The 25,072-nt window shown below is 39.3% G+C and overlaps 3 protein-coding genes and 2 non-coding genes across 14 annotated transcripts; 3 read left to right on the top strand and 2 right to left on the bottom strand.

Annotated features, from left to right (window-relative positions):
* The first annotated feature begins 257 nt into the window (after positions 1-257).
* LOC133740073 (uncharacterized) lies at positions 258-2,687 on the top strand. Its single transcript, XM_062167923.1, has 3 exons — positions 258-758; positions 1,285-1,562; positions 2,192-2,687. The coding sequence occupies exons 1-3, from the start codon at positions 512-514 to the stop codon at positions 2,501-2,503; spliced, it is 837 nt and encodes a 278-aa protein (XP_062023907.1). The 5' UTR covers positions 258-511; the 3' UTR covers positions 2,504-2,687.
* A 167-nt stretch (positions 2,688-2,854) lies between these two features.
* On the top strand, positions 2,855-2,926 carry TRNAQ-UUG (transfer RNA glutamine (anticodon UUG)). Its single transcript has one exon. It is a non-coding gene; the product is annotated as a tRNA-Gln (tRNA).
* An 83-nt stretch (positions 2,927-3,009) lies between these two features.
* Positions 3,010-3,094, top strand: TRNAM-CAU (transfer RNA methionine (anticodon CAU)). Its single transcript is given in 2 exon segments — positions 3,010-3,047; positions 3,059-3,094. It is a non-coding gene; the product is annotated as a tRNA-Met (tRNA).
* Positions 3,095-4,581: 1,487 nt separating this feature from the next.
* LOC133738781 (filament-like plant protein 3) lies at positions 4,582-10,669 on the bottom strand. Of its 6 annotated transcripts, none has more exons than XM_062166398.1 (7): positions 10,377-10,669; positions 10,154-10,288; positions 9,773-9,823; positions 9,234-9,392; positions 7,497-7,692; positions 5,626-7,253; positions 4,582-5,499 (listed from the first exon to the last, which is right to left on the bottom strand). In XM_062166398.1, the coding sequence occupies exons 4-7, from the start codon at positions 9,342-9,344 to the stop codon at positions 5,101-5,103; spliced, it is 2,334 nt and encodes a 777-aa protein (XP_062022382.1). In that variant the 5' UTR covers positions 9,345-9,392; positions 9,773-9,823; positions 10,154-10,288; positions 10,377-10,669; the 3' UTR covers positions 4,582-5,100. The 6 variants fall into 6 exon arrangements, with proteins under 6 accessions (XP_062022382.1, XP_062022381.1, XP_062022379.1 ...); XM_062166397.1 differs by having other exon boundaries at positions 10,154-10,278; XM_062166395.1 differs by lacking the exon at positions 9,773-9,823 and having other exon boundaries at positions 10,377-10,667.
* Positions 10,670-14,214: 3,545 nt separating this feature from the next.
* Positions 14,215-17,971, bottom strand: LOC133739234 (histone deacetylase 14, chloroplastic-like). 5 transcript variants are annotated; one of them, XR_009860489.1, is made up of 10 exons: positions 17,641-17,971; positions 17,492-17,529; positions 17,276-17,363; positions 16,871-17,180; positions 16,109-16,240; positions 15,897-15,955; positions 15,210-15,248; positions 15,017-15,071; positions 14,594-14,845; positions 14,215-14,384 (listed from the first exon to the last, which is right to left on the bottom strand). XR_009860489.1 is itself a non-coding variant. In XM_062166972.1 (4 exons), exons 1-4 carry the CDS (start codon positions 15,269-15,271, stop codon positions 14,340-14,342), a joined length of 414 nt encoding a protein of 137 aa, XP_062022956.1. In that variant the 5' UTR covers positions 15,272-15,890; the 3' UTR covers positions 14,215-14,339. The 5 variants fall into 5 exon arrangements, 2 of the variants coding, with proteins under 2 accessions (XP_062022956.1, XP_062022955.1); XR_009860491.1 differs by having other exon boundaries at positions 14,594-14,721; XR_009860490.1 differs by having other exon boundaries at positions 17,049-17,180.
* Between the last annotated feature and the right edge of the window lie 7,101 nt (positions 17,972-25,072).

The raw sequence follows: 25,072 nt of genomic DNA, 5'->3' as shown, positions 1-25,072 counted from the left end.
ACTCACACACCAATCACTTTATTGCCCTGCTTAGTTACAAGCCCCCGCTACAAGGCTCGGCAATAAAAACATAAATACCAGTCTTTATAAACATAAAAACAAAACAATCCGTTTTGGATGTGGGATTCTAACTTCTTACCAATTACCAATATTCCTGAGACTCTCTAATTGGGCCAGGAGCAGTATTGCTTCTCAGCCTCTCAGGGCTACCGACAGCCCAATACACGAAGTTAGTCGGCAAACCAAGCAATCAATCTCCTGAAAACCAGCGCAATTACTCTCTGAAATTGGAGTCCAGTTGAGTTGAATTATGACTCCCCCATAACTTGAACATAACGGAATTGAATCCACTTCCCACCTCATCGTTTATAACAGTAATGAATACTCATCAATACCCTCAAAATATCTCCATCGCTCTCACCCTCTTACGGCTCTCCTCTATGGCTATACGCTGCAACAGTAGCAGAGCAGAGCAGAGGTAAAGAAACAGAGCCGGTAGTGGTGATCATTAATGGGGAGGACACGGCCTCCGACGCAGGAAAAGTCAGGGGCTTTCTTCTTGGCGACTCTGCTGCTCTGGTTCGTCTCTGTTTGGTTTGAGATTCTGTTCAACCGGCGGTCGGAGCTGGGTTATATTATCGCCGGCTGTGGCTTTTACCAATTGGCTAACTGGGTCTGTCGCCGCTTTGTATCCCGTGACCCTCTCTTTGTTAACACCTCCGTCTCTCTCCTCCACTCCTCTATTACCTCCACTTCTGGTTTGTTCTTGCTTTCTCTCACCCTGTTTTTTGAAATTTTTTAGTGGGATTTTTTTTTTTTTCGATGGGTGGTTGTGTATGCTTCGTGGGTCTTTTTGTCATGGTGGGTTTGATTCGTAGTGCATGTATTTGGTATTGGGTTTAAGATATTTGAATATTTGTGCTTGAGTTACCATTTTAGCTTTGTTAGCTCTTTAGCTCTAAATACCCAGTTCAGTGTTGAAATGATAATCACTGCATATATGTACTATGTAGATTTACAAGGTGTGTGCTTTTCTGATTCTCTCATTCTGAAACCAAGTCTTTGAGCAATTTGGTAATAGATTATGAGGAAAAATTAGCACTTGCATTAGTAATTTGGGGAACTTGAAATGTAAAATCTTGGTCTTGGATGTTGATACCTAATTAGATCTTAGTAAACAACTTGTTTTCTGGGGAAAAAGAAGATTGTCCTCCGCATGTCTTCCATTATTAGTTTCAGTGTTTAGTTGTGTGATGCAACTTTGAATTTTTTCTGTTTCTGCAGTTGTATTTATTTTGGTTAATCACTGGTTACAAAATGGTTCGAGTGGGATGTTTGAGCACTCACAGTTGGTTGGAGGTACTTGGGCGTGGGCACACCAGGCTTTGTGCTTCTCATGCGGTTACTTTGCATACGATCAGTGGGATATGCTGCATTACGGATTATATAGTGGTTTTATCCCTTCCATCCTAGCGCATCATCTGCTGCTCCTCATGTGCTTCACTCTTGCTTTGTATCGGAATGTGACCATTAATTACCTTATTCTCACTCTCATTTGTGAGGTATGTTTTATGCTCCTTAATGCTTCTATTTCCCTTTGTGAATTGTTTTCATATTCCTGATTTGGTAATAATCCAGTGTTTAGATATCTGGATATGTCAGTCTGATTGGTTTGGTTTATCGAAACACTAGTTTTGGTCAAATCAGCCATAACTGTGACTGGTCGTGTGTCTTCACACTTTCTAATCAGTTCAAATTGATGTGTATTGTGGTAATATAGACTAATGACTTTGACCAAAGCTTTCATACCCTGTTTGTTAAATCCGCTGCCTTTACCAATATTCTAACTGACTGCCATTTGTCTCTACTACAGATATTGTCATTTCTCACTAAGCCGTTTCCAAATCAGAACTCTTGAGAGTCTGTCTTCTGACTTTGTTTAAATTATTGATGACTGGTGCTTAACTTTAGTATTTAGATTTAAAGTCTGTTGTTTGAAATGAATAAGATTTGTTTTTCTTTAGTAATCAATCCATACGCGTGAAAGATTCCGCAAAATCAATCACTTCACCATCCAAACAACTTCAAATCAGTGTTGAAAATCCTATAATCATGTGGAGACTTTGGAATCTCAATGTGGTAGTCGTGCGAATTGTATATGAAACTGATTCTGACATTTCTAATGATGCAGCTGCACTCTATCTTTCTGCATGTGAGGAAAATTCGGCGAATGGCAGGTGTTCGTGACGCTAAGAGCAACATTGTCAAGGCAGAATGGGTTTTGAATTGGGTGACTTTCACTTTAGCAAGGGCTGCATCTCACATTCTCATCACCGCCAAGCTCATCTTAGATGCTCATAAATTTGGAAGGGGAGTGGAACTGCCTATTGCGCTGTTGGGAATGTTTGGAATGAACATGCTGAATACTTTTCTCGGCATTGATCTCTTCCATGCTTGCAAGAGAGAGATGAATCCTCAGCATACTAATACTCATCAAGAATGAAAAAACAAGGGCAAAAAAAAAAGAGTTTCTAATCTTCTAATTTTTGTTGTTTCTTTGATTGATTTTGCACATAAATCAACAGAGAGAGTGAGAGTTTTCATTAAGAGATTAACAATGTACATTATGTGAGCATATGAAAGCAGGGTTTGTTTCCCTTCTACTGGGTACCCCTAAATACCCAATATATATGTTTGTTCACTACCTCAACTTTATTGAGGTTTTCGTTAAGAAACGGTTGGCTCTGTGAAGTATTTCTCATCAAAAGAGAGAGATAAAAAATAATAATAAAAAAAAAAAGGAAAAAAAAAAAGACAAAAATATATACTACAATTACGAATTAACTATCAGTTTGGTTCTATGGTGTAGTGGTTAGCACTCTGGACTTTGAATCCAGCGACCTGGGTTCGACTCCCGGTAGGACCTTTTATATCTTCTTTTGTTTTATACTATTATGAGTCTTCTCTAGTTTTTAAATATATATTGTGAGTTAAATAATCAATCAACATGGGGCGGTGGCGCAGTTGGCTAGCGCGTAGGTCTCATAGCTTCTGAGTTATCCTGAGGTCGAGAGTTCGAGCCTCTCTCGCCCCAGTCTTTTTTTACTTTTTCCCCCTAAGAAACCCAACTTATATAACCTAGTTCTTTTTTTCCTTAGAAAACGTACGCCTACAAGAACTAGGAAGCAAACGAAGTTTCTGTTTGATTATTGTTACATAATGAATGCGACATAAAGATGTATATAATGATTGATAGGATCGTATGCATAAGTCGAATTCGTTTTGGTAATTGTTGTTTTTTTTTTTTGATCAAAAGAGGTCAGCCCGTTATATATATTCAGCAAGCAGTACAAAAACGAAACACCCCTAAGGGGTCGACAGAAAGAATCGCTTCTCAGAGTACCCTGAGACTCCTATTCTAACAAGAACAAGAACCCAATATACCCCCAGTACACCCACCTTTTAGACAGTTCACGCACTTTTATTCCAAACAAAGTTCAGTAATCCCCGAAGCAAGAGTAAAAGACCCTCAGAGATTATGATCTTTGCGACCTAACAAAGTTTAAGTATTTTCCGGAAGAGGAGCAGTAGCCTCCCCTTCCATTCCTGCTTCCTTGTCCGTTACTTCAGCAACAAAAGCCTTACGGGCCCAACAGTGAGCGAGTCTAAACATTGCAGCCCATCCAGAACCAAAGAGCCCTAATGCAGCCCATGAACCCAGCAAACAGTCCCAAGTCCAGTAGGGCACCCCAAAAAAAGCTAAGGGCACCGTACCGCCACTTCCGACTAGCCTTGCCAGCGCAAAACTCCGCCACAGAGCCACTGCTAGGCCACCACGACCAGGCTGATTCCCACCCCAGCCACCGACAACATCAACGAAGATAGATCGAGCCTCACCAGCCATCACCATCAACAGAGTGCTGCTCTCCGCTCCAAAGGGAACATATCCCAACCAGACTCCGTCGCCGCCTCCAGACGAAGGCTGGACGCCAGCCTTATGTTCAAAACCACTGGCAGTCGCCACAGTCTCCTTCGAATCAACAGACCATCTCAGGTATAGGTCAGCCCGAGACATACCACCTCCGCCATCGAAGACCACACTACCATCGTTGGAACTCCTCCAGGCATCACCACCTCCAATAGTAAAAAACTGGCCACCGCGCCAGTCGCTATCACCACCATCGATCGATGGATCAAGAGCAGATCCATCAACACTATCAATAGAACCACCAAACCAGATCTGATCAATCAAGATTCTAGACCCAATCCCACCAAAATCAGCACAATCGCCTCCTCTACCCGAAGATAGAGGCAGACGAAGAGGTTTGTCGCCGCCGCCGTGTGAATAGAGGAGCAAGCGAGAAGTTTTGTCGCCGCTGCTCGCCAAAGAGAAGAAACGCCGATATTTCTCAAGAGAGAGAGTCAGAGCCATCTTAGGGTTTGTCTATGTCACATAACGTTTTGGTAATTGTTCATTTGTTAGGTATCTTGCTTTTAATTTTACAATAGTCTACAAGAACAATTTAAGATATTGTTAAATAGAAAGTATCAAGAATATTGTTAAATAGAAAGTATCAATAATATTGTTAAATAGAATCCCACATTGGAAAATAGTTGTATTATGTTAATATTTATAAGCATTTACAACAATGTTCTTGTTGCCCAAACATGGCATTCTTCACAATGATTGAGTTGTGGATTTGGTTTCTTCACTTTGGTGATGATGCCCTTAAGCCCTTTGGGTTAGAAGGGCACCCCCACTTGATAAAGGTGGGTAGCATCACAAAAGCGTTGAACAACAGGTCCTTCTCTTCAGAAGAAGGGCAACCCCCACTTAACGAGGTGGGGGTGGAACCCCACTTGACAAAGGTGGGGTAGCGAAATTTTTTTTTTTTTTTTTTGGCACATTTGCTCTTCAAGAAATAGTAACTCTTTCATTCCAAGTTTGATCAATCACCCTTCTCTTGAAGAACAAATGTGCCAATTAATCAGCATTTAATTAGCAACTCCTCAAATGAACTGAAGCACTCAATCCTCCGTTATACAAACCCAGAAATCAATGACACCTCTTGTTCTATTGTACAAAAAATATAATCTAAGCTAAATTTCTAGTCGTATCCCACTCTTTGTCCGAGAGAAAAACTTTGCAAACCCATTTCGGTTCTTCTCAGAGCTGACATGAGTTGACACTACAGTAGAGGAGGACGACGAAGATGAAGATGGTGGAGAATTATCCTCATTCCTATTTATTGCAAGTCCAGAACTCTCAACAGCTTGTTTTGACACAGAATCTCTTTTAGGTGAAAATGTCCCATTGGAATGCATCTTCCAGTGTTCATCAGATCTAGGAATCCGTGAAGCAGCAGCAGAAAACTCAGGTATGTTTGCGGTGTCAATTAGGAAATCTTCTAGTGTCGCTAGTGATTTCAGTTGATTCCCAAGAGATGCTATTGTTTTCTGGCACTCAGCAAGTTTTCCAGCAGCTACAGCTATGTCTTCCTGGAAAAGTAGTCCCAAATGCATTAAATTAGTGACATAATGATTTAGTTTTTCAGCTAGACTAGTTGTTGGGATAATGATAGACTACACATGTAATGTAGATAGCTTAAGTCCCTGATCACCAACCTGCTTTATCTTTGATTCACTATTTGAGCAAGCAGTTTTCTGAAACTCGACTTCTTCATTCTTTCTTGATAGCTCCTCCTCTAAATTTTGACATCTGACAGAAATTTTCGCTGATGAAGCCCTCTCCCTTTGAACCTCTGCTTCTAAGGAGTTAACCTTAGCAGACATTGTCCGAGTCTCTGCTTCTATGCTAATGAGCTGAGACTCTATACTCAGCTTTGACTCTTTTGCAATTTTTAGTTCCTTCTGTAACTCCTCCAACATCATTTCTGCTTCTTTAAGCTGAAATTCTGACGCCACGTAACATTCTTTACTTTTGGCTAAAGCAGTTTCCAATTCAGCTTTTTCTACTTCCAACTTTTCCTTCTCCCCTTCCAACTTTTCTAACTTCTCCTCCAATTCGGCTGCCCGATAACTCATGCATTCTAGTTGTGCTTTTTCTACTTCCAACTTTTCTTTCTCACCTTCCAACTTTTCTAACTTCTCCTCCAATTCGGCTGCCCGATAACTCATGGCTACTAGTTCTGCTTTTTCTAATTCCAACTTCTCTAACTTGTCCTCCAAATCAGCCGTCTGATGACTTGTGGTTTCAAGTTCAGCTTTCTCTACTTCCAGCTTCTCTAACTTGTACTCCAATTCAGCTGTCCGATAACTCATGGCTTGTAATTCAGCTCTCTCTTCTTCCAACTTTTCTAACTTGTACTCCAATTCTGCTGTCCGATGACTCATAGCTTCAAGTTCATCTCTCAAGGCAATTTCATCATTGTTGGAAGCATTAACTATGGCTTCTGATTCCAGGCAACCAGTTTCACTTTCAGGCTGTGGCAATGCAGCAAGTCGTTCCATCTCAAGAAAATCATCCATGAGATCAATGTCAACAGAAGAGACTGGCAAATTTTTGTTGACTGCTTTTTCGTTCTTAAATTGATCAAGCTCTGCAACCAGGGCCAACGCCCATGAGTCAGAGACGCCCAGATCACGCTTATTTGGATCTGAGCCATTCATCTTTTGGGAGTCAATATCCATCATGCTTAGCCTCTCTCCACTGTCCGATTGACTATCCATGCAAGAGTCCACATACATTGAGGAAGCAGCACTGGATTTATGATCATTAACCAAAGGAACTTTGCAAGCCACAGCTTTTAGCCTCCGGCACTCAGCTTCAAGCTTTGCAACCTTCTTTATACTCTCTAAATGTTGCTTACTGGCTGTTTCAGCTGCTTGAGTACTCAAATCCCTCTCAATTGTGCTGATTTCCAACTCCTCTGCCTGAGACAGTAGCTCAAGCTTAAGGGCTTTGTTTTCCCTTTCCAAAGCTTCAAGCTTATGTGAAAGATGAGGATCAACAAAAGCAGAAGCTCCAGATCTATTAGTTTCTGCTTTTGTCTGGAGATCAGTAATCTGATTTTCAAGCTTCACTTTGGTGGCCTCCCAGTCACGGGTTTTCTCCACCACAGCTTCATGTATATTTTTCTCTTGCTCCTCTCTTGATTGTCTAAGCTGCCTAACACATTCCTTGAGGGCTCCATCAAGATGGCTTACCCGATCTTCCAAAGCTGATTTTTGCTTAACTGCAGCTTCAAGTTGTAGTTTTAAGCTAGCCAACTCATTTTCAGCCTTTTCCCAGCCTACAATGATAAAATGAGGATTTAGCTTAACTTATCCTATACATTAAATGTAATAATATCATAGCAATCATTATGAGTACAAATATATTAAAGTTGTGTACAAGTCTTTATGAAACATTCCTTATGCAAAAACCAAGACTACAGAAGGCCAAAAGTGCTATTCTTAATTTCTTCAAATTTTAAAAGAAACTAGCAGAGTCAGTATGTTATACGACAAATCAAAATATTAATACAGACTATTACCTGCAACAGCTTCTTCAGCAACTTTGGAATGCTGTTTCACCAAGTCTTCTTTGGCACTAACATTCACGAGAGCAGCTGATAATCTCTCTGTCAGACTCTTCAGACTATCATTAACATCATGACCACTGGATACAGCTTTTGATGTGACTTCAGGTGATTGAGAATCATGATTTGGAGAATCCTTAAGTGCCTCCTGCTTCAATATGACAAACAATGAAAGTATGAAACGAAAATCAAACATATATGACATCATAATTCAGTTCTAATGAAAAAGAAAAACACCAAGTGAGAAGTGGCCAAAAAAAAACAAAAGATCTTTAGAGGAGGAAAAGAAACAGTGCTTGTATATATGTTAACAATCAAAAACATTGAAGACAAAAGACTTAAATCTTATGATCTTACAATAGGACTTTGATTACTGTTAGTATGCATGTGGAAAATGGCCAGTTCAGTCCATATGCTCTAGAAGGAATCTATCTAAGGAGCCTCTACAAACAGTTATCCCACCTGTTTGAGTTCAACTGACAAATTTTATATTTGTTATAGAACTATAATGTATAGGATCCGGCTCCTCTAATGTATAAACCAGTCAGCTTTGTAGTTGATGCCATTTGCAGTAAGCAACAGTGTAAAAATAAGTCGAACTTCCAGAGTACAAAAAATTTTAGATGGACATTTCATCTTCGTTATAGAAACCATTTGAAAACAAATATGTGTCGCTTGGACTAAGACATGACATCCATAAAGTATCAAGGGAAGGAAGACACTGTTTAAGTCAATGCATCAACTACATTCCTCAAAACAACCTAGTGCAAACAGTCAAAGTCTGATCCTACTCAAATATAGTTCAAACAAACGGACTCAGTTAGGTTGTCACCATCCTAGTTCAAGATCATGTACTTTAATTCTGTTGCTGTTAGAGCTTTAGTTAGTCTGTTGTAAAGTCACTTTAGGGAGTTGGATAAAAGTTAATTAGTTCCCTATGGAAATTGATCAATTAACAAAGAAAGCGTTTTTCAGTCAGAGAATCTTGTTAAAAAGAAAGAGGAAGGAAGATGATAGACAGGTGACAGTTCTTTCCAGAAGACCAACCATCTAGATATGATCAGGGGTTTCTCAAGCAGGACATGCCACTTTAGTTAAATAGGACATAGATATTTAAAGCAGAGGTATAAGGACTGCAAACCACAAGTTTTAAATCCGAATAGCCAAAACCCAATCTCAAATAAAGTTTAACTCATTCAACGCAATTAAGTAGCATTAGGTGTATTTCATGTATGTTTTAGGAGATTAAATTCTGTCTCGAAATAAAAGAACATGTGAGAAAAAGATGGAGAACAGTGAATTGCCTTCAATAAAGAAATGTACAGAAGATGGTTCACGGATAAACATTCTCCACTTTTGAAAAACTTCAAAACTCATTACCAAAGCAAGAAAGTCAAGACCTCATATAGAAGGTTGATGCCGTGATGGCTAAACTTCTGGTAATAGCACGTGAAAGTATAATGTCTAACATACAAAAGTCAGAGAAAATCTACCAGGAAGGAAAGAATCCAATCAGAAAAGAAGAGTGAAAAAAATGCAGTTTAGGTGATTTTGAGTTAAACTATGTGGTACAGTTCATGCGGAGGAATCTACTTTAAGTTCCTTTAGTTATATACAAAGAAAAAAATATGTGCAAGGTTTGCAGAACTGAAAATTCAACTCAATTTTCTGGAAGTAAGGATTCAACCCTACCTGTTCGTCAGAGCACCTCTCAGAATGAGAAGACACCGAACCAGAACTTTCAGTTTCGCCGCCGGAGCTCTTCTCCGAAGACTTCTTCTTCCACAACCACTTCCGGTCCATCTAATGTTTTATTCCAGCTCCCCAACTAGCACATCACAGACTGTCCATCTGCACACATTCACATTCTAAAACATAAATAACCAAAAACCCACCATAAATCCTCTTCAAAGTTGTAGGAAACAAAAAAGAAGAAAGCATAAAATAGATATCCAACTGTGAATACTTTATTTGGTTGTAGCTGTTAAATGGAACACCAACCAACACAGCTAAGCCTTTTAAAAACAGAAAGCCATGTGCTTTCCAGCAATCTCAAATAGTTGAACAGCAAAGAAGACTTCGCTTATCAACTCTCTCAGCTTTGCTTCAAATCCACTTCAAAACCATCTAATCCCCCAACAAGAAATCTAACATTATCAGAAATCAAAATGGGTCTCTCAGCTTAGTGTAAGAGCACAAATAACACACCCAATTCCCAAACAAAGACTCACGTTTTCGCTCTGAAGATGGAGGCTTTGTAGCTGAACACCACATCGAACACTCTGAAATACCATTAAGTTTTTCAAAATCACCAAAGACCCATCTTTTGAGTCACAAAAACAAAACTACCCATATCAAAAATCGATGAAATGCTGCAAAATTGCAGCTTTCAAAATACAAATTCGCACAAATGAAACAGTGCTCCACCCAGAACATGAAGTAAAGAAATTCAAAATCCCAAATACCCAAACAGAAAATCTCCAATTTAGAAGCAACCCATCAAAGAACAAACACACCAGACCCTCCTCACTTGCCCAAAAACTCAAAAAGATTCAAACTTTCATAATATTTGCCTAAAATAATCAAATAGGAAGTAGACCCAGATCAAATACCTTCGACTGGAGACCACACCAACCCAGAGATTAGTTGGAAAGCCAGCAACAAATAAAACGAAGACGAAAGCTGAAGACTTGAGATTTAAGATTACAGCCTGAAGAAGAAGCTGAATAAAATAAGGCTGCACAAATCTGTAGAATGTCAGTGAGCACCACTCAGACAACAACTCAGAGCTAGTAGCAGATAATGTGGGTTTCCATTTCTTGTATTCTACTTTACCTTTTTGGGTACCCAGAAGATATTATAAAGGGAGAAGCATGTGCTTGTTTTGTGGATACCAAGTCCTGAACAAGATCAATCAAGAGCCTCTGAAAATTTTCCACTTTCTTCAGCTTTTTCTTTATATTCAAAATATGTGTACTCAATTTGTTTGGTTTCTGGGTTCTGATTTTGAAAACGAGCTGCACTTATTCCCGCCCACTAATGGCGATTGATTAATGATTATTGAAGCTCCCAGCCTCCCAGCGGCTTTTTTTTGAGTTGGTTTAAAATAAATTTGAATTAAGATTTTGCAATATTCTATGTTGCAGAGAAGTTGTTGTGCTGGGTCCTATAGCTTCTTGTCGCCTCAGCTTTTAGACACTGTTCGTTCTTTATTGGTTTTTGTCTTGGCACAAACGCCAGCCAGAGCCATTTAGGGGAGAAAGGTCACTGTGTACACACGCGCTTGCAGTGGACTTTGACTTCTGGGTATCCGATGTTTTCCTCTGCACATTCAAATTTAGGTTGTGAAATGTGAGCTCTTTGTTTAATTTATTTGGTTTTCGATACACAAAGATTAGAGATGAAGCAATTACAAAAGCATTTTTACCGCTAGGAGTGGTTTTTTTTTTATCAATGTACTACATCGAACCGAACCAAACCAAACCAAATTAACGAAAAGCATGTATCTGAGTTTATAATTATTAACAAGAGAGAAATTGTTTAAAATCTAGTGGAAAATTCCGCCAACTTAGCTGCACAAGGAAATAGCCAGATCAGACAATACATGTTTGTGTAAGTTACACCCAGATCAAATTGACTAATTAAACAGAAGCATATTCAGGACATAAAATATGTACCGTGGAAATTCAGACTGTATATATTACACCTGACCATTCAAGCAGCTTTTGTTGATTAAATAATAAATAAAAACATTTCTTTAAAAGGCCATAAAGGGTACAAAATTCATGAAGGACATGCTCCAGAGGGAGTGTTACAAAAGCAACCTAAAGATAGGAACCATAGAACAACAAACAGAGATGTTTAAGAGAATAGGACATCTTTGACTCTAGTCACTATACAAGTCTTGTTTATATACTCAATAAATTCTTTGCTCAATTATGCTCAATAGTCGTTAGATCTAGATTTAACGGTTGATAATAGCAAAGAAAATAAATAAGTTTCAATTACCTTTATTCTCTACCATGTTATTTAATTACAATAACATTTTAGCACAACTGATCGAGCATGAAATTCATTGAGTACGTATACATGATTGAGTCACTCTACTAATAGGCCTGACATTACATATATCACTAATTCAAACACTATAATCATTTAAAACTACATTAAGCATGGTATTAGGTTCAAAAAAAAAAAAAATCAAGACAGAGAATTAACTTATAAGTTATAATCTATTTGAGATAATATAATAGGAGGCTATCATAATCAAACTGATTTTTCGATTCAATATAAAGTCAAAGAAATAAGGTGAATATCGTTTAGAAGTGTTTAAGACATTAGAATCTATCGCTCCACTCAAAACAAAAAAAAATCTTTAAAACTCGAAATTACAGGGAACAAAGGAAATAAAAGGCATCAGACAACAATGCTTAAGTACAAGCTAACTAAATAGCTTTCTAAAGCAAGCTCCCGAAAAGTCGGAGCGAAACCGAAACCTAGACCTAGGTTTCGCGAGCAGTGCGACGGCATCTCTTGGCTCCGATATGCAGCAGAGCGCTCCGGCGTCGTTTCTTCCAAATAGAGGAGGACAAGACTTTGATCTCGGACGAGACGGTGGTGAGTTGGCCAAAAACGTGTCCGGTTTTGATTCTTTTTGGTTGGGCTTGAAGTCGACGGTTATTGTCGGTATCAGGCTTGCAGACGCGATCAACAGAGAGCGGTGGTATGCTCTGCTAGGTCGGAGTCGGAGTTGGCTCTATCCTCGAGGATAACCCACGGAGGACCTACTTTGATTTTCCGACGGGTCTTGAGTTTTCTCTCCAGGATCATCGACCCAAGGCAGGGTCTTTTCCAATTTGTTCTGATGGTGGAAGGTCGCAGACGCCCACCAGAGAGGTGATGGGCGGCGGTGGCTTTTCGACGGGATCAGATCTGACCGGCTTGAATGGGGGTGAATGAAGGGTTTAGGCGATGGGCTGTTGGGCCTCTGGCTTTGGAATTGGGCCTAGGTGGGTCCAATTCCCTTTCTTCTCTCTCCCTTGGGTTGGGCGTGATTTGGGCTTCATCATGATCCTAATTCAAGGCTGTTCCCTACAGTGACTGGTGGAGGGGTACACCATGATGGTCTTAGGCCCCAAGCTATTCTAGGCAGATGCGGAGAGTTAGGGTTTTGTTTCAAATAAATTAGTTATTAGTTTTATTTGCATTTTCCTTTGGATTGTAGTTGTTGCATTTTCCTTTTTGGTTTTTAGTTTTTGCATTCCCTTATGGGTATTAGTCTGACTGCTTGTGCAGTCAGTTGAGCAGTGAATGTAATGGGTGATCGTCGGATCCCCTAGATTGACCTTGTAAGGTTGTTATGATCTTTCGATCACTGGAATATAATCCATTCCTCTTTAAAAAAATAAAAATAAATAAGGATTAAATACTTGTTACTCCTCAAACTTTTGCCTGAAAAACAGTTTAGTCCCTCGCCTTCTAAATTAAACTGGATAGTCCTTATTCTCTCTAATTCTCACACAACAGGTCCAAAACAGGCCTAAAATGACTATTATAGCCTCACTTAATCTTTTTTTCAATTTTTCTCTCTTTTTATTTATTTATTTTATTTTTTCCTACTTCTCTCTCTCAGCTCTTTCTCTCTATCCTCCTAAAACGAAACCCCTAAAACTCTGCCCCCCCCCCCCCCAAAAAATATCTGGTACGTCCCTGTCGTCCAATCTACTACCTACAAAGCCCCTCCCACGAGCTTGAAGGAATTCCAGAGCTTTTTTTCACGGCTAGTTTTTCACCACCGCTCAGAGCGACCTCCGCAACCTGAAGGCCGTCGCCGGCCAAATCAAATCCCAGAGGAACGCCGACGTACGCCGACGTGCGCGAGGTCTACGACAGGTCGTTGAAGTTGGACGACGAGCTCCGCGACCTAGACGCCATGAACGCCGAGTTGACTCTGGTCCGGAACGACATCGAGGACTTGAGCACGTCGCGGATGGAGTTCGCGACTGAGTTGAGGACGATCCAAGGAGAGATTGAGAGGGCTCACTCCGACGAGTCTAAGCAAATCGAAGCCATTAGAGACGAAATTGAGACTTTGAAGCTGGAGATTGAGAAAGGAATAAAATTGAGACTCCAGTTGGGGTTTCGTTTCTAGGAGGACGGGGTTTTGTTTCTCTCGCTTCTCTGGTTGGATTGTGGGAAGCGGCGGCGGAGATCTTCTCCATGGTGCTTCCCTCACTACTAGAATTTTTGCCTTGGACATCGGCCAGAAACCGATGTTAAAAAAAAAATCGTCCGATGTCTTAGTGGGTGATGTTAAAGATCAGGAAAACCCAGACATCGGTTTTTAGCCGATGTTAAAAATAACTCTAGACATCAGTTTCTTATAACGTCTCGATGTATAAAATGACTCCAGACATCGGTTGGTTTATAAAAAACTGATTTCATTTCCTCTTGTGACATCGGTTTACGAAAGAAATTGATTTATATATCAATATTAGACATCTGTTCTATAAATAGAACTGATGTTCTTAGTCATTTATGACATCAGTTTGTTATATTAAGTTGTTGAGTTTTCGTTCTTTTTGCTTCAATTTCTAGTTTAAAAGTGGTTTGCTTCTTATGTGCATAAATAAGTTTCTTCACTAGAAAATTATCACAATGAGAATACAAGTGGTAACCAAAAGAAAATTCTCATTAATACTATTTTTGATAAAAAGTGTACAAAGAGTAGGGAGAAGGGGACATATGGCCTAAACTTCTCCATATACAAAACAAAAGGCTTGCAAATAAGTAAAACGGTCATTGTGTACCATTCCATAAGCAAGGCCATCTTTGCACTACTTTCTGCAAAACAAAAATAAAAATGAGATTAAGTTATGCCAAGCTATCCCTTCCACAGATGAATTTGGAATCTTCTAGATCCATACTTCAAGGGCTATATTCACACTACCATCAGCAGTCATTAATCATGGAGTAAACTTCAAATCTAGACTAGCATAACAAGAACACATAAATAAATTTGAACAGACAATGTATCGAAAATTGTTACTTACTTGGTGATTTGAAAGGAAGAATATATCCGGATCCTCATAGAAAGCATCATTTGTCCCATTCCCGTGGTGAACATCAAAATCAATTATAAAGACACCCTTCAAGCCATGTGCACGTTGAGCATAATGAGCTGCAATTGCAATATTTCCAAACACACAAAACCCCATCAGACCCTTTGAAATTGCATAGTGTCCTGGAGGTCTTATTAAAGCAAAACCAGTAGGTGGATCCCTGCTGTTCTTTGACTCTTCTACCTGAGATAAGAAACAAAATGTATTGGAAGAGACGAGATTTACACCATATAAAATTTTGATCTTTTTGAAGAGTCTCACAATCAATTGAACTTCAATGCAAACATATCACCCAAACAGTTCAGGACACATAATTAGCCTAGATTATCAGCAAGACATTGATTGAGAAATTACCACTGAATCAATTAAGGCAATTCCTGCTCCAGCTGCAATCAGTCTCCTTGAATGTCTACATTATTAACACCGCTGTTAGTAGAAGCAGAACTGAAACCAAACTATTTGATTATTATAAAAGAATAGCTACCCAGTTTGCTTATACAATTAAACTTGGAAAAGAAAGCTGAAATGTCTAATATGTGAGACTTACCTCAACAATTGCATATGTTTATCCTTGGAGCACTTGTATCTGGCCATTATATAATAAGACATTAGGATATCGTTCTTTAGCTAATTTTCAGTCCAAACAAACATAACCCAATAGGATTTTGAGCAACAAGAACACATTAGGATTAATTTGAACTAGCAAAAGAAAAGGACAGAAAAGTAGACAATACTAAAAAACTCAATAGCTCCTGTTATAATGACCTACCTTAAACTACAGATAAATCCCCAAAACCAAGTACATCAACAAACAAATAAGCATTAGCGGAGTACTCACATAACTTCTATTTTCATCCAATTATAACATTTAGTGTGAGAGACAATTGCTTGAGATGAAACATGTAATTAATCAACACCCACGAAACCTATTGGCTCTCTCTCCAGCTTTTTGGGCAATGCTTTGGCTTTCACATAAGCTTTCAGACCAAAAAGTGAAAAAGCAAGAAGCTGGAGGGATTCGAAAGCTGGTATATATACAGTATGAACATAGAAACATCCAACTGACACGAAACAATGGGATAATGCAGATCTAGATGAGACCAGAAATACTAAATTCTCAATCATATTGATCCATGTATCTTTCTGCAAAAAAGTAGTATGGCATTATCAACATAATGCAATCACAGAGCATCAAACATCAAAAACATAATCAAAGGGCACCACTACTACTCACAATTAACTGAAATGTGATGGGAAAGCTGAGCTCCGGACCCCACCCGTTTTCCAAAAACTCTGGAGAAGAGAAATGACAGAACTATTCAGTGTGATGAGCATAGCCGGAAAAATACTCCTTGCTATGGTGGTATTCCGCATCAACTCAAAAAACGCTTTTCTCCTTCCAGAAATAAGTAGTCAACCGGAAAAGCACTGTTAGCGGTATGTTACCTGATGCATTGTTGCATCTAAAGAGAAGTCCAACCCTAAATCATCATCAGGAACAAGCCAATCTACATAACCACACACGAACAACTTCTTTCATTCCCATTGTTGAATTCATCATCTGATCCATCCGCTTCACTGCCAATTGGATGATAATTCCAGTCAGAAAAAATGTATAAAAAAGTGAAAAACAAATACAAAATGAAAGATAAAAAAAACATATACTACTTGTATCACCTAGGCTGCAAGAGAAACATCCTGGAAAGAACATAGAACATATGGAATGTAAAACTTAAGCTCTCAACATATCAGACAAGTATAGTAAAAAGATTTTTCCACAAGTATAATTAAGAGCAGATTGATCATAGCCAATCCTCTCGCTAGTTGTTTCTTTCTCATTCGTTACCTCAGCAGTTGATTGATGGTTGTTTACTTTTATTAACAGATATCGGAAGGAGGTCCTGAATTATATATGCACAAAGTTCATGTCTTTTATAGGAAACATAAAATTTTATCAAATTAAACAAAAGATGAATAACAAGAAATGGATTGACAAGATGTCCATCAAAGGTGAGCAGAAAATGAAAAAAGAAAAAGAAAAAAGTAAACACATTAGCAATCAGTTGTAGCTCCCAACCAATCAAATATGGATTAGTCAAAAAGGAACATCCATATTAGCATTGCAGCCCATAGAGTTAATGATGGAGTCACACAGAGAATAATAAACAATGGAGTCACACAGAGAATAATAAACAAACAACCCCAAACCTGGAGTGACAAAATTGAAACCCACAGCAAACCCGATATAGACAGAACTATTCAGTGTGATGAGCATAGCCGGAAAAATACTCCTTGCTATGGTGGTATTCCGCATCAACTCAAAAAACGCTTTTCTCCTTCCAGAAATAAGTAGTCAACCGGAAAAGCACTGTTAGCGGTATGTTACCTGATGCATTGTTGCATCTAAAGAGAAGTCCAACCCTAAATCATCATCAGGTACAAGCCAATCTACATAACCACACACGAACAACTTCTTTCATTCCCATTGTTGAATTCATCATCTGATCCATCCGCTTCACTGCCAATTGGATGATAATTCCAGTCAGAAAAAATGTATAAAAAAGTGAAAAACAAATACAAAATGAAAGATAAAAAAAACATAATTCCAGTCACCCGTTTTCCAAAAACTCTGACCCGTCACTCTTCAACCCGATGTTCTTTTGTCAAGCAGTTTGCCACAAAATCATGAAACAAGAGAGACCTGCAAAAGGAGACGGCCCAAATTCATAGGATGTTCAAGAGCATTTGAGCATGATCGGTCACACTGAAATTGAGATTACACGCACAATTCCTAAATAGCATTGAAATTGAGATTAAGCAAACCCATACCAGCAGGCTTCCTTCAGATCCTCCTTGGATTTCTTTGCCTGAAAAATAGAATGAACCCTATCACTGATTCCGACCAAGTCCAAGTACTCAAGAGTGAAAATTGATAAAGGCCCAAAGATTTAAGTGGATGGATTAGCTGAATTTTTTACCTCAATGTTTACTTGAGACCAAAGTACAGACGAGAGAGAAGAGAGAAGCACAGACGAGAGAGAGGGAAAGGAGAGAGAAAGTGGATCTGGAGGAATCCCTCTCCTCCGTCACCGATCTCTGACCACCGGGGTGGACTCACCGTAATCACCATCTTCTTCGCCTTCCTCCGACGAGTCAATGCCAGGCTACACCTCCGAGATGAGCCGGCCACCATCTTCTAGGGTTGTGTGGTTTTGGTTCTATTGGAGGGAAGGGGGAGAAAGGGAGAGAGAGAGAGTGCGAGCGGGAGGGGAGGGAGTAGAGGGACATGTTTCGGGGAAGAGCGAGAGACAAAATGGGTCGCAAGTTTAGGTTGGAGATAAAGTGAATGAGCTAAAGTGGGAAAATTTTGTCCCCGCGTGTATGAAAATTTCTAACTTGGTCTTTCCGCGTTTTTGAAAATTTTGAAATCAAAATATAGTCATCGGTCAACAGTAATAAACGATGTTAATTATATAAGTAGAAATCGAATTTTCAGAAATCGATGTTAAAAATATTTTTTTACATCGCGTGAATTCATCACCGATGTAATTGTCGTGATGTCTAAGATCAAAACATCTTAGGCCTAATTCTTATTCTTCTGCTTTCTTTTTGCTTTGGTGATGCGTTGGTGGTTGTTGGTGCTCCTTTCAAATCCGTTGAGGATCTTCTAGACTGTGGCAGGATCCGAGTTCTGGAGTCGAGATCGGGTTTGGGGCGACAATTTGCCGCAGATGCAGTAGTTTCTCTTTTTTGTGGACATGGTGGTTTCCTTCTGCAGGTTCGGGTAGTTGATGTTGTCTGGGCGATGGGGTCGAAGGATGACGTCTGCTGGAGCGACATCGTTCGCTTTGGAGGCCTGGAATCGAATGGAGATGACCGTGGAGTGGGGTTGGACTTCTGGTGTTTTGACGGTGGCGGCAGGTTTGTCGGAGGTGACCCGTGACCACAGCGGCAAGGCAGACTTCTAAAAATTTGGATCTGGGCTCAATGGAGCCAACTGGAGTCCCAAAAACTCTCCTCCTCCCCCAAAAAAAAAAAAAAAAAAGAGAGAAAAATTGAAAAAAAAGATGAAGTGAGGGTATAATAGTCATTTTAGGCCTGTTTTGGACCTGTTGTGTGAGAATTAGAGAGAATAAGGACTATCCAGTTTAATTTAGAAGGCGAGGGACTAAACTGTTTTTTAGGCAAAAGTTTAAGGAGTAACAAGTATTTAATCCAATAAATAAATAAATAAAATCTAATCTTTAAAAATTAAAACCCCAAATACAATCACACTCACCCGCCTTCACCACAACACCATGAAGGAATGGATGGATTTCAAAACTTTTTAATTAGTGCGGAATAAGTTTAACAATTAAACTACTAACTAAACATAAAATCCATTCCTTTAACCCATGATCTTGGCTTATTGTGATATGTATATAAACAAAGCATGCATAGTAAGGAAGAACAAAGAGGGAGTTTTTGTTCTACTCACCCTTGGAGCGTGATTTTAATCCGATCCAAGTGAACCACCAAAGTTCCTCTCCTTGATCTCTCCTTGTGTGTGTTTCCTCCACCTTGAAGCACCTTGAATTAAGAACTCCTTCTTATACTCCTTCTTGTGCTTGTAATCTCCTCCTTGATGTAACAAGTAAAGCCACAAAAATATATGGCCTCTAAGGATCTTCACCAAGTGAATCAAGAGATGAAGAAAGATGAAAGAAAAGAAGAAATTATGCAAGTGTTCTTCTTTCCTTTAATTTCTGAAAAATGGACCAAGAGAGAACTCTCTTTCTCTCTCTCTAATCTGAAAATAATAGTGTAGAGACACTCACTTTTCTTTGTCCATGCTTTCCCTTTTATATAATAGGAAATAACTCCAATTACTAAAAGAAAAATATTGACTTTCATAAAGCCAATATTTTGGCTGGTCCATACATGTTATTGGGCACTAAAAATGTGTCTTGGGCTTTCATTTAAATCTCATTTAGTGAAGCCCAAGTCCACACCAAAAAACCCGACAATCGTTTAGGCCCAATAGGTTCGGTTTTACCCGAAAATCCTAATTATGTTCAAATAATAAATCTAATTAATTATTTGCTCATAACCAACTCTTGTTTAATCTTCTTCATATACAATCTCAAGGATCCACTTATATGGTGTGCGATCTCTTAGGTTCTAATTAACAAGGCAGTGAAGTTTATAGAAACCATTCTATTTTGTTTACGAATCAAAAACTCCATTTTTGATTCTCCCTTGTTATTAGGATAATAATGTTTATTAATCCTCGGGGACTTCACAAGTCATGAGTGACGTCTTGCAACATATCATGACTACCCTAGTTAATGTAGAATGACAAAGAACCTATTCAATTGGAATTACAATACAATACGGTCCTTCTCTAACACGATGTTCTAAATCACATCATCGGGGTATGGAATTGATATGTCAATCCCCTAATGTGATTTTCATTCTTATGTGATTCTTAGAATGTGATTAAAAACTCCTTTTTAAATCTCATTCAATGCTTTGGCCAAAGACTCATTGAATCACATCTTTGAACATACACCTTATTTACTTAAGGATAGAGATTCCTTGTTGTACACTCACATGTCTCCATGACCGAATTGATTATACCAATGAATGCATCTATTATATCCATTAAGGGACACAATATTATTGCATCATCAAGAGATAATCCATTCACTCATAAGACAACTATGGTGTCTCAGGTCAAAGGACTAATTTGTATTATTGCAATTTAGAGTTCAAGTTTGACATGTAAGTAAGACTCCATACAAGAACTCTAATGATCGCGTTCAGTATACTCTTTACGTTAAGAGCACCCACATACTTGTATTAGTGTCTCTACACAAATGACAAGAGACATATCATCCTCCATATTGAGCATACATAGTATGTGCTAGTCTTTCCGGATTATCAATGTCCAAGTGATAATCCTATGACTAGGAACCTTTTAGGATAAGAGTGTGAAAGAGTAAAGGTCTCACACATCTAACTATTTAGATTACTTTCTCTTTAACTCATATTCCTTGGACCTTGTTCAATCAAATATTAAGTATAAGCAATGAACAATAAACTTGCCCTTTTGAATAATAATAATTACAATAATAATTACATCAAAATGATTGTTTTAGGACACAATTCCTTCACACCAAGCAAAGTTTTTTTTTTTTTTTTTTTTTTATGCGAACACCAAGCAAAGTTCTCAAGCAAATGATAGAAAACAAATAGCTTCTTAACATCAGCCCACAAAGCCACATTGCATTATGCAATGCATTTTCTCATAATCAAAATACATAGCACTGATCGAAATCACACATGTTGCAGAAGACGAGAATAGATAGTAGCCATCACTATAAGTTATATGATAGTAAACTCAAGTCCTCGAGGTAGTTTTGCTCCAAGCTGCGCAGCATGCTTTCTTATTTTTTCCGGATTCTGTGATGGTCGTTCAGCGATAACGTTTTCGAAGACCTCTTTAAGCATGTAGGCCTTTTCAATCAAGTACGAGGCAAGCTTGTTGTCACTAGTAGACGCCATGAACCCAGAAAAGTTCCCCGCCTTTCGCATAGTTTTTTAGTGGAGCTTCGATCGAAAAGATGAATCTCCCCAATATAACTGCACAAGGGCATGCCAACAGCATATCAGTTTTCCCAATATATAAGTTAACTCTAGAAATATGAGCTTGCATGAGCAGCTACAGAGATCAGATTGACTAAACACACAAGAGAATGCAGCACATGCATAATAAATTATGTAACTTGAATTGATTTCGCAATATCAGACGTCATCATTCAGCTGTTAATAGCACACACAAATCACAAAAGTTTTGTATTTTCAAATCATGAAATAAACTTCCACATACAACGTAAAAAGGTTGACCAATTTACCTTTTTTTTTTCTTTTTTTTTTCTTTTTTCTGAAAGGCAATAGCCAATATATTGATCAAAAGTTAGAATGACCCTTACATATTCTTACGCTGCCATCTAGACAGACAAGCAAATGTGTTAGTACCCACAGTGGTACATAGAACTAGGTCACTTCAATGTCATATATCGTAGACATAGCAGGATCCCCCTTTGGTACTACGCCGGAGGCGCTAGAAGAACTAAATAAAATAGAAGGATCCGACCCTCCTAACCTAGCTCTGAAATAGTGAATCTAGTCGCCTAGAGACCTTAATTGGTGTACAACTAGAGACACTGAGACTTAAGTCGACAAGACCAAGATCCAATACTAAACTAGATAGGAAAAAATCCACTAGACTGCCCCAGAAAAGGCCTACAGAAAAATTATTGTAATTAGACAAAACTAATTAACATAACGATGGGCCTGGACAAAAAACCCTAGCCCAACATATTTAGTTCAAGGTAGATCTAAAGAGGAGCCCACACAAAGCCCAACAGGCCTGACAGGGTCCACGCCCAGCCTTCTCTCCAAACACGCTAGCCTGTGAAACCAGTTCCAGCTTTGCTCCGTCGGCCATGCCGCTCCTGCTCCGCCATGATCCCGCCGCCACAACCCAATCACCCAGAAACAGCGCCGCCACACCCAGCATCACCACAACTCGCCCCAGTCTCACACCTGCGATCCACGCCGCCACAGAAAGGTAACATTCCCGGAAGGTCGTTGATCCTGGAAGCAGCAAAGCGAGTCCTGATCCCTCATAGCCACCGCATCATAGAGATTCCATGCCAAACCTGAAGCCAAAACCAATATGCAAAAACCTCAAGCAATACCCCTCATAGAAGCTCCCTGAATGCTAGCCGTTGATCCCCGTCTAGCAGCAGATTGTGTGGCGTCGGCGAGGCCAAAGGCCAGCCTAGATGACCGGGTTGCTGCCAGACGAGAAGCGATCTCTCGGTCTAAATCAGCCGTGCCGCCGACCGTAGGGTTTTCTCTCGCTCTCTCTCTCGTTGATAGATTTACCTTAAAAGTAAATGTACGCAAGAAAGGAGATCACTCTACTGAAGTTGTCAATCCAAGGATGGTTTGCCACCAATCAAATTGGCTGTCCCGCCTTTCAATAATGTTATAGCTCAATGATAAATCCTTGAGTCTTGTCCATTCTGGCAATTCAGGGAGCTAATTGATGCGTCCCTGAAATAAAATACATAATGATAAGGTTACAGATGTACAATATGAAAATATTTTAAGAGAAAAGAAGTGTAGAATGTTCAATTTAGAAGTTAATTAGAAAGGGATCTGTATACTTGTAGTAACTAAAGAGGTCGCATACAAGACGTACAATCCCTAATCTAAAAAGTTATCCCTTTTGATTCTCATTAAAATGGTCCTCTTAAGAAGGAACCCTATATATAACATATTTAAAAAAAAATAATAATAATAAAAAGAAGAAGGAGAAGGAGGAGGAGGAACGTCTCCTATAATATATATATATATATACTGTAGCTCAATGTTTATGCGTGTGAGAGAGATAATAATGCAAGTAAAAGTAAATAAAATCACTACTAGAAAACATGTCTTTTACGACGCGCAAATTACGGCGTGCATATTGTGTGCGCCGTAAAAGATAGTCATTTACGGAGTGTTTTTTTGCGCGCCGTAAAAAACATCTCTTTTTTGTCTTTTACGGCGTGTTTTTCATATATGCAGTAAATGTGTAAAGATATTTACGGCGTGTTTTTTTGTGAGCTGTAAAAGACTTCATTTGGTGATCTTTTACGACGTGTTTTTGATTTACGCCGTAAGTATCATGTTTATAAAATAATCTTTTACGGCTTGCTTTAATGAGCGCCGTGAATGTCATAAGAGCCCGCTAATATTTTCGGCCCAAATTCTAATTTCCCTCTCCGTAATTCATATATCTCTATGGCTCTCTCATATCTTACTTTCTCTTCTTATCTTCATCCTCGCCCAAATTCCCAGTCATTACCTCTCATCTCTCTCGTTCTCTTATCTTATTCTAAACAAGATTAGATCAGAGCGTCAGGTGTTCGGGAGGGTGGCCATACAAGGAAGGGCGAGCACCTTTCTCAGTGTTTGGACCCAAAAGGCCTGACAAGGCATGTGTTGGAGAAATTGAGCCAATGTCAGTGGCTCAAGCTATATATTGTCGACAAGCTCGAAATATATATTTAGAGGCTAAATAAAGCCTACTATGGAAGCATGGAAGCATGAAAAGTCAACTTTAGCACATTTTCCTACTTCGGCTAGGAGAAACCGAGCTAAACAAGGAAGTAGGGGCGGAAGACTAACCAACTGAAATCTAAATGAGCTAAAACTTTCCAGATTAATACTAGACATTCCAAGGATCATTTCTTATGAAGAGTGCCAGAGCTAGTTTTGAGTGGAAGGCCTTCAAACAATCAGTCCAATTTTCTACAGAAGCAAAACTGGAAAACTGGACCTGTAAGAGGTCCAGCAGCATTTCCGGCCCAACAGCATGGAATAAAGCTCTGAAACTTTGCAGGATGATCTACACTCATAGCGGAACATTTTTTATCAAGAAGTCGAAGGCTCATTCTGAAGTCTTGTTGGAGAAATAATTGAAGGAATAAAGGGGCAGAAACTGACCTAAAACCAGCTTAATATTCACATGTTCATGTTTCCTACCCACATGAAGAAAGCTAGATGCTTTTCTTTTTTTCCTTGGATATATTTTTCTACTACAATCTCTTTAATAGATCATCATCACTTCCATGTTTCTGCACCTTCATGCTTTGCTTTCATTTCATCATTTCTCTATCTTTTCCATATTTTACAAATCACTTTCATACTCCACTTTCATTATTTTTCTTCCACTCATCATTTCACTCTTCTTTTTCTTCCCTATATAAACACCTTCTCCTCTCATTCTAGGGACACATTCACAACATCAAAACATCTCTAAGATGATCTAAGTTCTCTCTAGAGCAACCTCTCTAAGAGCAACTCCTCTCCTTCTCTTTCTCTTACCGGTGATCACACTCCTAGTCCTAGTCTTCTCAGAAGCCGACTTTCAGTGCCACCAAACCCTCTGCCAACGTACTTCGGTCCTAGTCTCCTCGGGAGCCGACGGTAGTGCCGCAACCACAACGGTTACAGAACCAGTCAAGCAAGGGTAACGCCCTAGCAACCCAGCCAAGCTAAAGTCACGCTTTAGCAAGTTCTCCTCACTTTCCAGTGGTTCTCGCTCTGCTCGATCTACAACATCGAGTATCGATTGTGATTTTCAAGAAGCTCAGCAAAAGTCCTCGCCACGAGGCACAAAGAATCCCGCGACGAGGTTGGTGCTCTCCTCGTCTACAATCGCTCAACAGAAGTCAGGTCAAGGGACACCCCCGACGACCGCACCCGACGGTGCTGGCACGCCCGCGCAAGAAAAGAGACTGTTGACCAGCTGCAACAAAATTGGAGCCAAACATTTTGGCACGCCCAGTGGGACTACATCAGAAGTTTTTC

The sequence above is a fragment of the Rosa rugosa genome, chromosome 3, assembly GCF_958449725.1.
Source record: "Rosa rugosa chromosome 3, drRosRugo1.1, whole genome shotgun sequence".
Classification (NCBI taxonomy): domain Eukaryota; kingdom Viridiplantae; phylum Streptophyta; class Magnoliopsida; order Rosales; family Rosaceae; genus Rosa; species Rosa rugosa.
This window is presented reverse-complemented; position numbering and strand designations above follow the sequence as displayed.

What these genes read in the sequence shown, in the direction of transcription:
- LOC133739234 (XM_062166971.1), bottom strand. Translation starts at nt 15,271, where the DNA reads ATGTCTTATTATATAATGGCCAGATACAAGTGCTCCAAGGATAAACAT. An exon ending in AAACATATGCAATTGTTGAG is followed by an intron (nt 15,072 to 15,209) that starts GTAAGTCTCACA and finishes TTAATAATGTAG; the next exon opens with ACATTCAAGGAGACTGATTG. An exon ending in TTGCCTTAATTGATTCAGTG is followed by an intron (nt 14,846 to 15,016) that starts GTAATTTCTCAA and finishes TTCTTATCTCAG; the next exon opens with GTAGAAGAGTCAAAGAACAG.
- LOC133740073 (XM_062167923.1), top strand. Translation starts at nt 512, where the DNA reads ATGGGGAGGACACGGCCTCCGACGCAGGAAAAGTCAGGGGCTTTCTTC. An exon ending in CTCTATTACCTCCACTTCTG is followed by an intron (nt 759 to 1,284) that starts GTTTGTTCTTGC and finishes CTGTTTCTGCAG; the next exon opens with TTGTATTTATTTTGGTTAAT. An exon ending in TTCTCACTCTCATTTGTGAG is followed by an intron (nt 1,563 to 2,191) that starts GTATGTTTTATG and finishes CTAATGATGCAG; the next exon opens with CTGCACTCTATCTTTCTGCA.
- LOC133738781 (XM_062166398.1), bottom strand. Translation starts at nt 9,344, where the DNA reads ATGGACCGGAAGTGGTTGTGGAAGAAGAAGTCTTCGGAGAAGAGCTCC. An exon ending in AGAGGTGCTCTGACGAACAG is followed by an intron (nt 7,693 to 9,233) that starts GTAGGGTTGAAT and finishes GTCATATTGAAG; the next exon opens with CAGGAGGCACTTAAGGATTC. An exon ending in GTGAATCAAAGATAAAGCAG is followed by an intron (nt 5,500 to 5,625) that starts GTTGGTGATCAG and finishes CTACTTTTCCAG; the next exon opens with GAAGACATAGCTGTAGCTGC.